General features: G+C 37.7%; 1 protein-coding gene across 7 annotated transcripts in view; it reads left to right on the plus strand.

The window, feature by feature from the left end:
- Positions 1 to 15,837, plus strand: part of adgrb3 (adhesion G protein-coupled receptor B3) — a 107,546-nt gene extending 91,709 nt beyond the window's left edge. For 4 of the 7 annotated variants that reach the window (XM_017412938.3, XM_017412939.3, XM_037973546.1 and 1 more), the window contains 12 exons: positions 4,710 to 4,860; positions 6,595 to 6,664; positions 7,130 to 7,196; positions 8,327 to 8,430; positions 8,761 to 8,859; positions 9,176 to 9,347; positions 9,541 to 9,636; positions 10,431 to 10,470; positions 11,740 to 12,419; positions 12,544 to 12,579; positions 13,408 to 13,512; positions 14,781 to 15,837. In XM_017412938.3, the coding sequence (XP_017268427.1) occupies positions 4,710 to 4,860; positions 6,595 to 6,664; positions 7,130 to 7,196; positions 8,327 to 8,430; positions 8,761 to 8,859; positions 9,176 to 9,347; positions 9,541 to 9,636; positions 10,431 to 10,470; positions 11,740 to 12,419; positions 12,544 to 12,579; positions 13,408 to 13,512; positions 14,781 to 14,969 (1,809 nt within the window). In that variant the 3' untranslated portion in view covers positions 14,970 to 15,837. The remainder of the gene's footprint in view (positions 1 to 4,709; positions 4,861 to 6,594; positions 6,665 to 7,129; positions 7,197 to 8,326; positions 8,431 to 8,760; positions 8,860 to 9,175; positions 9,348 to 9,540; positions 9,637 to 10,430; positions 10,471 to 11,739; positions 12,420 to 12,543; positions 12,580 to 13,407; positions 13,513 to 14,780) is intronic. The other 3 variants (XM_037973545.1, XM_017412941.3, XM_017412943.3) reach the window with 3 other exon arrangements.
- Positions 15,838 to 16,737: the final 900 nt, after the last annotated feature.

Below are 16,737 nucleotides of genomic sequence, written 5' to 3' on the forward strand. Positions count from 1 at the left end.
GGGTAGCTGTCTATAAAGTCTGCAAAGTGATGACACGCTTTTCAGAAAATTCATTGATACACTGAAGATTTCATTTCAGCTTCTGTTCAGACTGACTCAAAAAAGCCATACTGAGTCACTCACAGGGCACCAAATTAAAGAGAAATGAATAATATTATTTATAATGGACCAATCTTATTGAGGAATACTTGTCAATAATCATGAACTTGTTAAGAAATAACATGTCTTAAAATTTGTGTCTCCAGTCAGTTACATGTTTTACCATTCTTCCATTTTTCTGCTTTGTCTGTGACTTTTATGTTTCACTTTAGAGTTGTTGTTTTTTGCTGTGGCAGGTGGCTATTTGCAATTATAAAAAGTACCTTATATCTGCTCATTTCAACAAAAAACACAAAAGTAGCACCTTGCTAATGAACATAGTACAGATGGAGAGAGCTGAGCTAGAAAAAAAAATCATAAAGGCACATACTCAAATAATTAGAAACATTGCTTATCTGTTAACTAAACCAATTGACATATTATATTTTTACTTTACTGCATGGTGCATATAGAGTCAAGTTTGTTATTCTTTTCTGAAAGTTTCAAAGAAGCCAAAATATTTAATTAGTGCCCTCAAAATTAAAGTGCTGAGGCTGATCTTCAACATCAGTAATGTACTGTATGTATTCAACCACATTGGTGTAGGACAATCTGTTCCCCCCAATCTGCTGAACGTTCTTTTGTAATAATATTTGAGATATATTTCATCTGTTTGATCAGATATACAGCAAAGCCCAGTGTTTGAGTTGAAGGCCAGCGAGAGGAGAAAACACAGTCCCTGTGTGGGTTTTAATTGCCATGCTGCCTGACACTGCCTCGCTTGTTTTTCTTCCATCTCCTGTAAGAAGTGCACATAATTGGCTCCAGTGTTTGTGGATTCAGAGTTGCTCGTCATCTAATAGAAATCATCTTTTTTGGCTGCTCTCAGAGGTGTCCTCTGAGAGTAGAAAGTTAGTGAGTCACCTTTTGCTTCTCTGTGCTTTTACTTTGCCCCTTTTTCCTGCTTCATTTTTGGGTTTTGTTGAAGGGAACCAAACAGAAAAAGGCAGGTGTTGTTGGTAATCCAGTGAAAGGCAATATTAGGATTCTCCTATAAAATGTTCTAATGAGCAGAAATAAGTGAGTGGAGGTTAAGATCCTCAAAGTCCAGTGAAAACAAAGAAAGACCAACTGGATAAAGAGTTGTAAGGTGATCAGAAATTATTACCTTTTGTTTAAATAGTATAAGTAAGTTAATATCCTCAAGACTGTAAAAATGTTAGTTATTTTTGAATCTTATTTGTTGATCCTCATCAAAATAAAAAGCTGTCTGTGTATGTGAACCTTCAAAGAAGAAGAAAAACATTTTTATTTTTCATTTAATATCCATTAAGAATTCTATACAAGCTCATAAACATCAAAATAAAAAACAACGGATCAAGCACTGCAAGGTACACTTATTTCTGAAAATATGTAATTTTAACAAAAAGTCTCTCTTCTTTATATTAAAGTTAGAGGGATTTGGTTTGTCGCTTCCTTCCTGCTAAAGCTTATTTTTGTAATTAATTTATTAATAAATTGAATGTTATAAAGAACAAAAAACATTTCATGTCAAATAGTAGCAAATTTCTAAAAGCAAAAATGTTTAAGTTACTGCATGTTCGAAGAATAATTGCATTATACTCTATAACAAGTTGAGTCATATAAAAAAGTAAAGGCTATTTTCTACACTATAATGGCAAAGTCAAGATTTTTTCATGTTTTATGTTTTTATTATGTTCTCAACAACCTTTCGCCTCCTCCGCTATCATTTTGTTGAGTTTTTTATGTCCTCCAACCAAACAGCTATTCTTTAAAACACCCAGGCACTTGCTGCTTAATTCAAATAGAGGGTGCTTCTGTCAAAATACCAACCAGCCTCCTAGTCAGAGTATGATTTGGAACAAATGGGAGGATTAATTTAATGTATGAGTTGGTTCAGAATCTTTCCCAACATTTTAAATCACATTTTTTGCCACTTCAGACCTGCCCAGTAGAGTCAGTGTGATTTAGATGCTTTTGTCTGTCAGATTTTAATGCTAAAATGTTTTAAAGCAACATATTTATTCATCTTTTCATAATATTAGTAATAAATGTGTTGGTAAATATTGCAACTAGTGATTAATGACCAATATTCAAAAAAGGCCTGGAGCTCAAAGAAAAGAAGAATCCATTATGAAGTCAACTTTATTTTATTCCATGTAAAGAGGATGCATTTCAGCCCCGCTATCAACAAAACTGAAATCCCTCCAGTAATATATCTCTGCTCTTGGTTCACAGCAATTGGCATCCAGTTCTTAATATTTCAGAGAGTGTAAAGACTAAAAGGTCTGGGCTGAACCTTTAGAGTTTACCCAGGGCACTGAAAGAAATTCCTCACATTTTCCGGCCTCGTCTTAAATTGCCATTACTGACCTGGCCTCAAGTGCACCCCATCGCCACCTACCCTCACCTCTACGTCTATCAGATCCGCAATGTTTTAATGTGGTCCCATCCTCAGTTCTTCTGTTTCCATGGATACGGACACAGAGTGCTCAGCATCTCCCAGTATTTGCCTTTCTAAAGGGCAATGTGAACTCAGGGCTTCAACCTCATTTTTTTGTCTAACTGTATGTGCCCAGTCTGCACCATCATGACGACGACATGGTATACGTTTCTCTGCTTCCACATGCGCAGTTTTATTTTTGGGATGCCTAATGAGGCTGGGTGGTAAAGGCATCCAATTGAAGCGTGAAACAAAACGGTTGCATATGACCTGTTTCCAAGAAACAAGGCAGGCTCTATTTTCAGCACCTTGGACAGCACATGAGCAGCGACAACATTACATTTTGTTTTTGGGGAGTGGAGTAAATCTGCAGGCAGAAAAGCTACCAGACCTTTAGCTATTTTTTGTCTGTTTGTTTCCTTCTCCTAAAATATGTTGTCATGGATCGTGACTGATCTTGTTTTTACTCAGTAATAATCAAAAAACAGTACATGAATAAACAGTTTCATAAACACGTGTTAAGCCAGAGATTTGCAGCATGGAAACATTTGGTGTCTGTATGTAAAAACATGTGTACACATGTTTAACTGTAATTACCATACGAGGCATGTATTATGGTAGTGCTGTGTGATTTAAAATGTTTGTTTAGCTTTATTCTGCTGCAGTAGCATCTCTGATGAGTCAAAGCAATTTTCAAATAAGAAATGTTTTCTTCAACTTTCACTTGTCCTTAAACACTGAATATTATTAAAGGTCTAGCATAGGGAGCAACCTTTCCTTCCAGGGATAAAAACTAAAATCATCCTCCTATTTATTTGTTATTTTACAGTCATATATATATAAATTTTCTTTATTTTTTACCCCAAGAAGTCAATGAATAGCAATAATTTTGATCAGTGGTCAAATTAAAACCATTGTATTGATATTTAGAAATATTTAAAAATATTAAAATCTAATAAAATATTATCTTATAATTTAATGCTTTTAAATTTCTTTGCTATCCTTTGCAATTTTGACATTTTTAAATTTGATTTGAGCTAAACATTTTGTTTTACACAAATATTCTTTAAATTTGTGTGAAATGCCTGCATGTAAATGCCAAAACATAATAAAAACAGTAAATCTGAATGCATCTTACAAAGAAATGTCAAATGTTTTCAAGCTACCTCCACATGTATGTAAATATTAACCTATCTGGGTGAGTTTTTCTCAGGAACAGACTAAAGCAGGTTTGTTGTCTTGTGTGAACCCTGTGATTTCCAGGAGATTAATGGATTTAGTGTGACTTTCACAAAGGAAATGCAAAGTGTAAGGGAGATGTCACAGTGTTGTGTGGACAGTCTGGAATGTGTCGCTACACTTCAGCCCTTCCCTCTCTGTACAGTATTACTCAGATTACCACAGCTTTGCTTTGCAAACCGTTTAAAAAGAAGGGGAAAAAAAGCCTAATCTTTTCCTATTCAGAAAAGTCATTGTGCAGTGACAAGATTCCGAAGAATACTTCTTTCTTTCTAATCCTTTTCTAAACAATCCCATTTGGTGACTCCTCTCAGTGGAGCAAAGAGGGACAAGCTAATGAAGCTGAAAAGTTGTCAAGCCTGGATATAATCTGTTGCCTCAGAACATGCATTCCTTTTAGGCAGTGTTGTAGTTTTTTTTCTGTTCTTTTTTCCTTCTTGTTTGTGTAAAACACTTGACCTTGGCTCACATGTCTCCAGGTGGGATCACCGGCATACTAATGAGGGTTAGTGCATAGGAACACTACGCCATGGCTTTCTGTGTCAGCTAGTCTGGCTGTGATCTGATCTGAAATACCATCACCATCTCTCGTGTTGCAGTTCAAGCTGAGGCTTTGTTTTATTCACTCCACGGGATGGTCCTTCTGTGGACTGTCAAGAGGGATAAATACTGTTGATGGTGCAAGAATAGTTCCAGGAAATTAAGAAATATCAATACAATTGATGTGTACCAGCGGAGAGTTTCTTCTTTTATAGAAATCTTTTAGAATCTGTGGGAGTCTGCATTTCCTTAATGCAGGACTGCAGCGCTTTAATTTGTACATTAATTGTTTTAAAACTCAATCTCAGTAAGATGGATTAGTGTAAAGCTGAGTTTAAACAGTCAGTTAAGATATCTTGTTCTGTGCTTTTTTTAAATCCATCAATAGGGTGTGTGCATCATGACAACAGCCTTCCTGCATTTCTTCTTCCTCGCATCATTCTGCTGGGTCCTCACAGAGGCCTGGCAGTCCTACATGGCAGTAACAGGGAAGGTTCGGACCAGACTCATCCGCAAGCGCTTTCTGTGTCTGGGCTGGGGTAAGTGCTGTGTGTTTCTCTAAAAAACCCTCTCCGTTATCTGCCACTGTACCTTGCAGCTGCCATTTTCTCACTCTATCTCTTGGTGAGGGGCCTGTCTAGAAAAGTGTACATCTTTTCCTTTTGCTGTTCTCGTCGTCTCTGTGGGGTGGCTGGATCTCCGTTCCGTCAGGCTCTTTGTTGTGATGCTTTTGTGCTTCAGTCAAGCTGGATAAATAAAGCGGCCTTGAGCTGCGTTGGGGGCTGGGACAGACTGGTGCAGCTCTCCTATAGCAGGTTGCAATGACCTTATGTCTGATAGAGAGGATTGGAGCTTGGCATTTACAGTACACTGCAGCAGAATACAGTTTATGCAAAACCTTCACTTATGGACATTAGAAGTATGCAAAATTTACACATCTAAAATTTTATAAATATTCATACTTAAGCTGCACAAAGTATAAGAAAGAATGATTGAATCTTCTTTGAAACATAGCAAAATCTGGTGTTCACTCATGCGTAAAATTAACATTCATGTTTCTCAAAGGAAGTGCAGTTAGTAACATTCAAGCACACGATGTTATCTGAATCATGACAGATGAAAATCATGAGATCATTGTTGCAAATAATCGGTATATGAGCACATCTGGGGATAAACAGGTACACTTTCTGTATCAAAATGTAAAGATTTCTCATCATTTGATAAATGTCAGTCCTAATCTCCCTCCAAACAGCTCTTCTTTTCAAGCTACTAGAAATCTCTTCTTTAAAAAAAATCAATTTGATTATGAAAGAGCCCACTCTCATTCTTCTTGTTACCTAGCAACAAACAAGGCTCTCTTAGTCATTGCAGTGCCACTGCTTGCTGCAAAAGATGGACAAAGACTGTTCTACTATCACATAGATTTGGTTTTAACAAAAAGTCATTGAAGAAAAATTGATCATAAACTAATGATAGTTAATAAACATTTAAACAAATAACATGAATACTCTTTTACATGTGTTGTCTTGAAAATCATATTTTCTAATCTCTGGAGATTAGGAGCTGAAAACAGACGTTATCAGAACTGATCTCTACAGCGACAAGCAGCACATGCTACAGTTTGTCTCTTAATTCAGCCTGTTTTTAAGCGCAGTGTCTCTACGCCCGCATTCTGATTTATGGTGTGCTTGCGAGCACTCAGCACACTTTACCTCCTCGGCACTGCAGAGAGGCACAGGATGGCCACAGGGTCTTTGGCTCATGCCTCCAGGAAACTGATTACATCAATAGCACCTGCCTGCGCTGCTCGGAGAGGAAACGCTTTAATATTCCAAGCACACAATAGTAAAGACTGAATCAATTGCACTGATCTATAATGAGGAGCCACACAGCAGGGAAAAAAAAAACTCCTTATTACAGAGGTGGAGGGTGGTGAAATTTCTCCCAGTACAGTGATGAAATCTCACTATGTTGCTTCCTGTGTCTGACGCACTGCTGCCATTTTATCAAAGCATGCAGTGTGTTCTCCTCCACCATTAAATTCTATTTTACTTAACATATTGACCGAACTGGTTAAAGGTGTGTAGTTGATCATAAACTTGCAGATGGACACATTGTCTTATACTGTAGTTTCTAATAGAATCAGTGTAGCTGCACTTTGTTTAATGAGTAGAATGCACATCACCCAGCTTTTCCTGCATTGAAGTGTTTTTTATGATCTCTGGTCTGGAAATCAAACTGCTCAAATAGCTGTTTGTTCTTTCTTTTTAAAGGATTACCAGCTTTAGTTGTTGCTGTTTCAATGGGATTCACCAAAACAAAAGGCTATGGGACACCCTTATAGTAAGTGTTTTTTTTTTATTTTGATTTATTTATTTTTTGCTTTGTCATTTCTATTTATTACTCAGCACTCACACACACAGTGGGTTTATGGCAACACTTAAGAGTAATGATCAAGTGCTTCAGCAGTGGCTTACTTATCCTAAATAGAGCCATAAACAAAGTCCCATGAACCCAATCAAATTTGAAAATAGCTCAGCAAGACCCCGATTTCATGTGAGTTGTTTCCCGGCGGGACATCAAATGCATAAACACTGCTCAAAATCTCTTTAGCATTTTATTGCCCTGTGAAACTTTGGGTACAGAGCTACAGCATATGGCACATCTCCACTGACAATTGAGCAAAATAACAATGATGTGCTGGTGTGCACCATTACCGTGGATGTTAACGCTGTGGTGGGAGTTAATTGTTTTTGTTGTTTTGTTTTTTTTTGTGTGTGTGTGTGTGTTTGTGTGTTTCCTTTGCAGCTGTTGGCTCTCTTTAGAGGGTGGGCTCCTGTATGCCTTCGTTGGACCTGCAGCAGCTGTTGTTTTGGTACGTTGTGATTTCTACTTTATTCACTTCATCATGCAAAGAATACAAGAGAAATTCAAAAGCACTTGACATTAAAAAATGTGCAAATATTTATGAGTTTCGGAATCAGTTTAATAAAATTTTAAAATCCCTACCAATTTGCTGCTTATTGTAAAAAGAAACAAAGCTCATTTGGTAATAATACAGTATGATTGTGGTTTAACTGTGTCACGTCATAATGACTAACAAGAGGAACACACTCCGCTTTCACAGACAAAGTAATGAGCATCCCATCAGACTCAAGTAATTCCCTTTCATTTGTCATAATGGTCCTCCATGTAGCTGTAAAGTTATTAAGTATTTATGTCTCAGATTTGTCCAACATCTAATATAGCAGGGTAATTTAATCAGTTTGTATTTACGTAGCTGTAATGAGAAAAGTATGCAAAAACGCATCATTATCCAAATAACTGAAGACTGCAGATATTTCATGCTATTTTACTGTCAAGTTTCTGTTCTGTGGTGTGGTATGAAAGTAACTAAACGCTTATGTTTTAGCCTGAGTGATAAAACCACTTGAAGTCTTGCTGTGTTGTGTTTCTCCCTCTCAATGAACCACAGAGGAAAGCAAGCTAATGTCTGCAAAATGGAAGAAACAACATGAATGTTGCACTGTTCTGCCATTATGGTTGTTTTGACACTTAAACACCATCGTGTTCTCACAAAAACAAAGCTAGTTGAATAAAGTTTCTCCCAAATCTATTTTTGGAAATACTTATAGGGTTATCCAGCTACGGAGATTTGAATTTGATTATATCCAAGTGTGTTGAGAATATGTTTCCCATCTAAGAGAAAACAAGTTTCCTGATAATACAAGGAGAAAGTGCCTTTGAGAAGACAAGTGCCTCTTGACAGGCAGATCTTTTCTTAAGGATGATGTGCTGGGATGAGTGTGCAGGTCATGTCTCATGCATTGGCTGAAATGCCACAGAGAAGAGCAAACAACAGAAGCTGGAGGTCAAGCCTCTTTGCAGATGGAAGAAACTGCTGTATAAGAATGAGTCATTGGCTACCTATAAAATGTTCAATGAAGCTGGAAGCTTAAATATATATATATATATATATATTTTTTTTTTTTTTTCTGTTGACAGGTTAACATGGTGATTGGCATCTTGGTGTTTAATAAACTTGTGTCCAGAGATGGAATACTGGACAAGAAGCTGAAGCATCGAGCAGGGTATGACAGCACGTCCTTGTTAGTACCTGCTTTTTTCTTCTACACTTTTTCAACATTTCAATGTCATTCAAAAAATATAATGTATGCTTTGATTGTATAAATGTGCTGCACATAGGAAGACAATGAAAAAGACTTAGAGACGTAAACATAAAGAGGTCAGATGCCTCTTGGGAGTGACGTGCCTTCCTATTTCTTTGGCAGAATCAGTCCAGGATGAAAATCATTATAACGCCCACTCTCTGTCGGCCTGTGCTGCTGCTGCCGTTAATATTATGAAGAGAATTTGAAGTCAGGTGGCTGTTTGTGTTGTTTGTCATGATGTTGTCTCAATGTTTCTATGTCCCACAGACAGATGAGCGAGCCGCATACTGGGTTAACTCTCAAGTGTGCCAAATGTGGTGTTGTATCAACAACTGCTTTATCAGCAACTACAGCTAGCAATGCAATGTAAGTGCCTGTCAGTGTCTGTGAATCAATAAAACAATGCTGCAGGGAGTCTTTTTTATGTACAATGTGTCCGCCACTACAGTCCACTGCAAAGTACTCTAAATTCAAGTTCTGGTTACATTCTCGGTGCATCAGAACTCCAGCATAGAAGTGATCTTTAAATGCTTTACATAAACATTAGTATGCAGAATACCAGCCTACTATCGCTCTGGAGGAAACAGGTCGCCATGGAGATTCCACTCAGCTCTCCAGACCTTATCTTGTTTATCCCCCCCTCCCTTCATACACACACACAAACCTTCCTCTCTTCTTCCAGGGCATCCTTGTGGAGCTCATGTGTCGTCCTACCTCTGCTGGCTTTGACCTGGATGTCTGCAGTGCTGGCCATGACAGACAAGCGCTCCATCCTCTTTCAGATCCTTTTTGCCGTCTTCGACTCCTTGCAGGGTTTTGTCATTGTGATGGTGCACTGCATCCTACGGCGAGAGGTAAAGGCAGCTTTCAGTTCTCCCTTGATCTTTTGCCTTCATGGGATGGGAAAAATCTTTGTCATTTTGTTCTAATTTTATAAAAAATTAAAGTCAACTGTTCATATACTGTTTAACTTCCTCATAAATTGCAAATAATATAACAATGTAAATCACATAAAAACAATATGCTGGTCATTTTATATCTGTGTAGGTTCAAGATGCTTTCAGATGTCGGCTCAGAAACTGCCAAGATCCGATCAGTGGTGATGCAACAGGAACCTTCCCTAATGGGCATGCTCAGATAATGGTAGGTACAGTTACCCCTGTTATCTCCAACCATTAGTGACTCTGTAATTTCAACAGGCCCAAATGTTCCCTTGTTATTTATAATACACATGCACAGCCCATCTGCTCTCCACTAACCTTGATTTAACTTGTGTGCTTTCTGTGCTTCTATTGTCTATTGCATTGTTTTGTCTTTCTAGTTTTATACGGCCTCTAAACTGCACAGCATTGTTTCCCTTAGGTTTTTAATATCCCACATGCTTTTTTATATATACTTGCAATTAAAGCCAGGGTAAACACTCAAACCTATACTGAATGGTATTAGTTCTTACTGGTATTAAAAAGCCCTAAACCCAATCCTTCATATTATATTTGATTAATCTCAGTGTCCATGTTTTCTATGTATTTCTCTATTTCCTAAGGTAATGCAAGAGCGTTTAAGGCTAACCTTTGAAATGGGACACCAGTATTTTCATCTAGCAAATCATAACAATGACTTATTAGGATTCTAGTACATTCCTATGAGTGAAAGAGTTTTCACAGAACTGTGTCAAGGCTGCTTGGTTCAATACTGTTATTACCAGAAAGCACAAAAGTCTTTCAGATGCTGCAGCAGCATTTTGTTTTCTCACACACGATTTGATGATATATTGTTGTATTGAAGCTGAAAAAACGAACCCAAATTTTCCCAAACAATTGCAAATAAAAAAAAACAAATCTATTGATTTTCAGCTTGTTCCCCTTTTTTATTATAAACACTGAAAGGGTAAAGTATTTGCAGTGAAACTGACCATATGACTGTTTTCTGTCTTACAGACAGACTTTGAGAAAGATGTGGACATCGCTTGCCGATCAGGTACAGAACAGATGATCTCCTAATAACAAGGTTCTCCTTGGTTTGCTTGATATTACAGAAAAAACTGCTTAAGTTATATAACAACCAACAATCAACACAGAATTTTTTCCACACTTACAAAAACATTTTCATCTGTGAGCAAAATATTCTGAAGAGAGTTTCACTTCATGTATTTTTATTACAATATTTAACTGCATTAAATCTGTGACATGTTTTGCATCTGTTTAGTACTATGTGAATGCCATCTTGCAATCAGTGCAATGGTGTTCTTTATGTTTGGAGGGATTTCTTCCTCAGTAAACACTCGTGGAAGGATAATTGCTGTATCCTTTGTACTTTTAAGTCACAGTAATTATTAGGAGGCACACAGGATAAAAACATAATAGGACAGAAAGGAAAAAAAAGAAATAAAATGTACAGGGTCAACTTGCAGCAGCCCAAGGCCTTGTCTCACTCCAGTCTCTTGCAAACTAAAAAAGAAGACATCCCAAATGGATCTTCAAGGAGTTACCAAGCTAACTATCATTCAGAGCCCTTAGAAAAAGAACATTTTGAGAGACTAAAAGGTCTGTTTGGCTCTGATTGCACACTTTACTTCATGCTTTGCAGAGTTGTAAAGCTAAAGTGGATGCAGTACCTGAAACAAAAAGGCATAAATGACAGATGCCATTTATAAGTTTAGGGCCAAAAAACTAGAGCTGCAGTCAAAGAGAAATGCAGTGCATTCATCACTTTGTTGGGGTACAGTGTTAATCAATCCTGATTGTTTGTCTAATGTTCTTGCAGGCCTTTCGTAAAAATGCATCACATTTTAGTGATTCATGAATAAAAGATTAAAATGTTCAGTTGGGGAGATGAGAAACTCTTCTACTCAGAGCATGTTTTTTAATAAATAACTTGTTTCATTTAGAATGTGTGGTGCATTACAAGGTCATCACCAATTACTAAGTTAGCATTATAGGATGGCTCACACTGTATGGGAGAGGGGATTTCAGGCAGACAATGAAATCACAATTGCGTATTTACAATAACATTCTCCAGAGACTCCAGTGTCTGACATTCTTTTGTAATTTTTGTAATTCACACTAATGGAATTTTCACAGATATTCATCTTGTTATTGCTATTTTCCCTCTGAAGCATAAATTCTGTAATATTGATTTAAATTCTCTTGTTTTTTATCACATGTGTGAAAGTTTCTAAATCAAACAATGAAGCTCCTTTTAATTTTTAGAAGTTCTAACTAATCCTCATATCACTCTGTCTTTCAGCTCTCCACAAAGACATGGGCTCTTGTCGCGCCGCTACCATAACAGGCACCCTCTCCCGTATTTCCCTCAATGATGAAGAGGATGAGAAGGCTCCCGAGGGCCTCAACTACTCCACGTTGCCTGGCAACATCATCTCCAAAGTTATAATCCAGCAGCCTTCAGCTCTTCACATGCCCATGGGAATGGGCGAGCTAAAAGACCAGTGCATGTCTGACAGCGGCGCCGAAATGCGCCGCACCGTTTACCTGTGCACCGACGATGCCATGCGCCAGAGTGACCACGACATGGGTGCTCATGACATGGAGGGCCACCCAGGTCAGGGCCAGATGATGGAGACAGACTACATAGTCATGCCTCGTGCCTCTGCGGGTGCTGTGTCAGGGTCGGGTACATTGCCCACCCTAATAAAAGAGGAGACCAAGATGACCACCGCAATGGATACGCTGCCACACGAGAGGCTAAAGTATTACAAGATAAGTCCTGACTACAATATTGGCTCGGCAGGCATGGACCACATGAATGTGAACTTAGAACAGCAGTATCCAAGTGCTCCGGAGCAAATGCAAAACCTGCCCTTTGAACCCCGCACGGCTGTTAAGAACTTCCTCGCAGAGATGGAGGAAACTGGGGGACTTTCTAGGAGTGACACTGGCTCTACAATATCTATGAGTTCCCTGGAGGTACATATTGACGTGGATAAAATGCAGAAAACATAGTGCTGCAATTCACGCTTTAACGCACATGTCCAAATATCTTAAACTGAAAATCTAATAAGCTGACTTCCTGTATGTTTTACTTTTACAGAGAAGAAAGTCAAGATATTCTGATCTGGACTTTGAGGTATGTAAATGGTTATGTTTTTTTCTGTAGCCAATGCAGAAAAATCTCATTTTTGCTGTTGTGTTAGTCATTTGATTTACTAGCTCTTGTTGTGCCTCTTAAGCTTATTGAAGCTGCACAGCCTTGACTCATCTGGATTTATTGACACACTGTGTAGTTAAAGTAAAAGCAAGGCTGTCAGCTGACAAACAGGGCAGCAGTCCTCATCAACATTTTATCCTCCTCCATCTCCTTCATCCATTAGCTATATCTTGATTTTCAAACTATATGCTTTTAAAGTCATTTGCACATTTCACATCTGATTTTATCACTGGTCAGCAATGATTATATTGGCTTGCAAATACATGTTCAAACCCTCTTTGGCACCTTTTACCATTTCCTTTGCATTGTTAAAACATGCTTTACTGCATATATATGTATAAACTCAGTCAAAATACAGGAAACGAGACGCTGCTGGTAGCTATTATGGCATTGGTCACATTTTCTTTAAGCTTAGATGCACACCACTGCTTTAAAATTGACAACTTGTGCCAAGGTTTGATCACAAGGATTTTCCTTACACCAACAAGACTAAATGAGGCCATTTATCACAGAAGAATTATGTGTAGCCGTTTGGTATTCTCTAACTCAACATTTAATTATCTTGGTGTTTCCTTTATTTTGGCAGTCATTGGTATATATGCAGAGGCAAGTAAATTTGTTTCAATCCTGGCCTATAAGTAAACTACCATGACACTTACAAATTGATCAGAGTTGGAGGGGGTGGAGAGGAAGATGCATTTCCATTATTGGCTGTCAATACCAAAGAAAAAACCCTTGCCATTGCAGAAAGTCATGCACACCAGGAAAAGACACATGGAGCTGTTCCAAGAACTGAATCAGAAATTTCAAACCCTGGACCGATTTCGAGACATACCAAATATGGGCACCATGGTGAGTAACAGGAAACCAGGGGGGTGGCTGTCTGCTAATTAAAGAGAGCAACATCCAAATACTCTATTTCGATATTTGGTGCAGGACACATTCTGTGTGATTGTGCAAATGAGTGGGTATGTAGCAAACGTGTGCCTTCCTATATGTAACGAGCCTGCCAGCAGCTGAGGGGCTGCTTTCTATAAGCACTGAAGCATTTTTTCCATGAAGCCAAATCTCAAAGATAAAAAGACCTTTGGCAGTTTTGCTACAGTGGAGTGCATCCATTCCAATGCAAGGCCATAAATACACTTTTATTTACATGCACATTTATATACTTAGCAAACCCATCCCTTTTTTTTTCATTAATGCATGGCAGATTATTTATTCTATCAGCATCTATACAAATATTACCCTAATATGGCTGCTCTCTTAAAGCAACTTTATGTGTTCACTCTGTCTAGAAGTCAGGCTAATTAAGCAATACCTTGTGACCTTGCTGCAAACCAAAAGTCTCTCCGTCTGTCTCCACACCTGACTGCAGCTGTAGACAAAGGGGATGTCAAGCTTAATCTGGCTGTTTTAGATGAGCAGCAGGTTTTTATTTATTTATTTATTTATTTATTTTATTGTTTCTACACTGAATGCAACATATAGCAATGGAGCTGATGGCCAAGGACAGAAAATTAAAATGTGTCAGTGGTGCATTGACCTTTTTGGTTACATTTGATCCTTTTCCGCCTTATTTTAATCACCCCTGCAGAACAAAACAATTTGAAAACTGTTGCTTGGTTACAGTGCAAGCTCTTTCTTATAGAAAACAATAACTATGCAGTAGCCTTTCTTACTTTTAGCCTAAATAACTGTACTGCAGAGCTGGCAGCAAACATTAGTATCCATTTTATATTCCCAGATGGGGAGCAGCTTCTTTCCCTGATTCTCTCTAATGTCTTTGGGACTGTCAATGAAAGCACATTCAGATGAATGAATGGCTCACACACGCAGCACATATACAGCGCTCTAGTTTCTGAGCCAGGGGAAACTGCAAATCTGCTCATGTTAATAGTGTAAGCATGTTCCCATTTAATACACTGCCATTATCTTTTGTTATTTGATGCTTCTCTCAGCATTAATCCATTATTTTCAATTAGTAATGGTAGCAGTTCATAAATATCGCCCTTATGAATGAACTGACTTGACCAGAAAAGTCAATTTTGAGTGAAAAGAAGCAATTTAGCCACAGAGAATGTGATGCTACTAATATTGCACACTGTTGGCCATCTTTGCAGGACAAGGCAATGCCAAAACAGAACCCATGGGAGAGCTACAATCCAGCCTGTGAGTACCAGAACTACGCCACTATGAATGTACTAGAATCTGACACCAAGGACTCACTGGAGATGACGCCTGCAGAGTGGGAGAAGTGTGTCAACTTACCCTTAGATGTCCAGGAGGGAGACTTCCAAACAGAAGTCTAGATGGAGCAGAAGGAGGAAAATGCAAACTTGGAGAGGAGGAAAAGGGGATGTATTTTGCACTGAATAAAGCAACAGACTTTTCTAACAGCCTTGGCAAACATATCTGGATCTTACGAGCGTGGCAGGGACATTATGTGCCAATACAATATAAGGACTGGTGAGAGAGAAAAAAAAAGAGAAAAAAAGGGGATAAAAACATCAGTGTTACTTTTTGTATTCTCACTAGTGTACTTAGTGTGGGGCAGCCTGGTGTACAATATTTACCATCATGTGTTTCAAATTATCCGTTGAGAATTTGGCTTAAAAAAAACAACAAAAAAAAACCCCAGTAAACTCTCTAGATCAAACCTCACAAAGCAAATGACATGCCATGTCGTCCCAGCTTCATCGAGTCCAGTTTTGATTTCCAAAAAATTGGACCCGGGAGCACAATGTATATACTTATGCAGTTTTTAAAAGTTTATAACAGTCTGTTTGGCCATTACTACACTTTTTACTTTATAATATAAAACATGGGAGGCAAAGAGAATTTTTCTGTCATATTAAAATGAATGTTTGTCAAGCTACATTCTTCATTGCTTTAAATGCAATAAAGATAATACTCACTTTTATATAAATAATATATTTCACAACTTTAATACTGCAGAATCTGCTTGAAGGATCCCAGCAAGCTCTCTCATCTGCAGCTCTGTATAAAATATTTAAAAACAAAATGTTGTATGGTGTAAATAAACTTTTGTCTACATATGTTTTACTTGTGCCAATTTATTTTAATGAGAAAAAAAAATGCCAACCTGACCAGAAATTATAGCGAAAATGTTAACATTTGAAAAGGAATGTAAATAAAAGAGGAAATATGTTCGTACTGCTTCAGAGGTCGTGTCGACTTTATGTTGTGTGTTGGTTGTGAAGTGCATTACTCATTGCTATTTGAATGCATCTGATAGACATGAAGGATAACAGGACCTCTCCAGTATTAAAAGATGATTAAAAATGTCTCACAACTGTAAAAAGACTATTAAAAAAGTAATTAAGTTTTATTTTAAATTTGTTAAAACGATAGTTTAGACATTTTAAAGCAAAGTTCTATAGAAAGGTTAAGAACAGTTAATGAACGTTTAATGGCCTCAGTTTGTTAAAGAATAGAATTAAAATCAAATGGAGTTTATTTCTGACTGGCTCCACATGCTAATGCTAGTCTGAGCAAGGCCAAGACCAACATGGATTGCTGCCACTTTAACAACTCCAGCTTCAAAAATCTTAAATGCTCATTTGTAAACCTTTACATTGCTGTCATTTTTGCATTACATGTTTTTTTTCCTGGCAGAAACATGAAATTCTTATTAGAAATGCCCCAGGCTGCACTGGAAGGACTGGCTGCTGCCACTAATTATGATTACAACTAACCAAAAAAAAAAAAAAAAAAAAAAAAAAAGTAAATACCTGTGTAATGCAAAACTGACAACAATGTAAAGGTTTAAATAAAGTGTTCACATGACCTGCTATACAGTTTTAGAGACTTTACTTGTTATAAAAGAGCAGAAGTCTCTAGTTCTTTGGTCTTAGCCCTTCTTGGACGAGCTGTTAGTCTGTCAGTCCAGTCAGAGTAAAACACTACTTCTCAAACTGAGGCCATTTTAAAAGCTAACTACAACAGGATGCAGATGATTGTTCATAACACTTCCACAAACATCTGAACTATTGATTTAAGACTAGGTGAGCCTCACAAAGCATTTACCTTTTCTCTGCAGGTAAATGTTTGCTTTGC

This window comes from Kryptolebias marmoratus, linkage group LG22 (assembly GCF_001649575.2).
Source record: "Kryptolebias marmoratus isolate JLee-2015 linkage group LG22, ASM164957v2, whole genome shotgun sequence".
Taxonomy (NCBI): domain Eukaryota; kingdom Metazoa; phylum Chordata; class Actinopteri; order Cyprinodontiformes; family Rivulidae; genus Kryptolebias; species Kryptolebias marmoratus.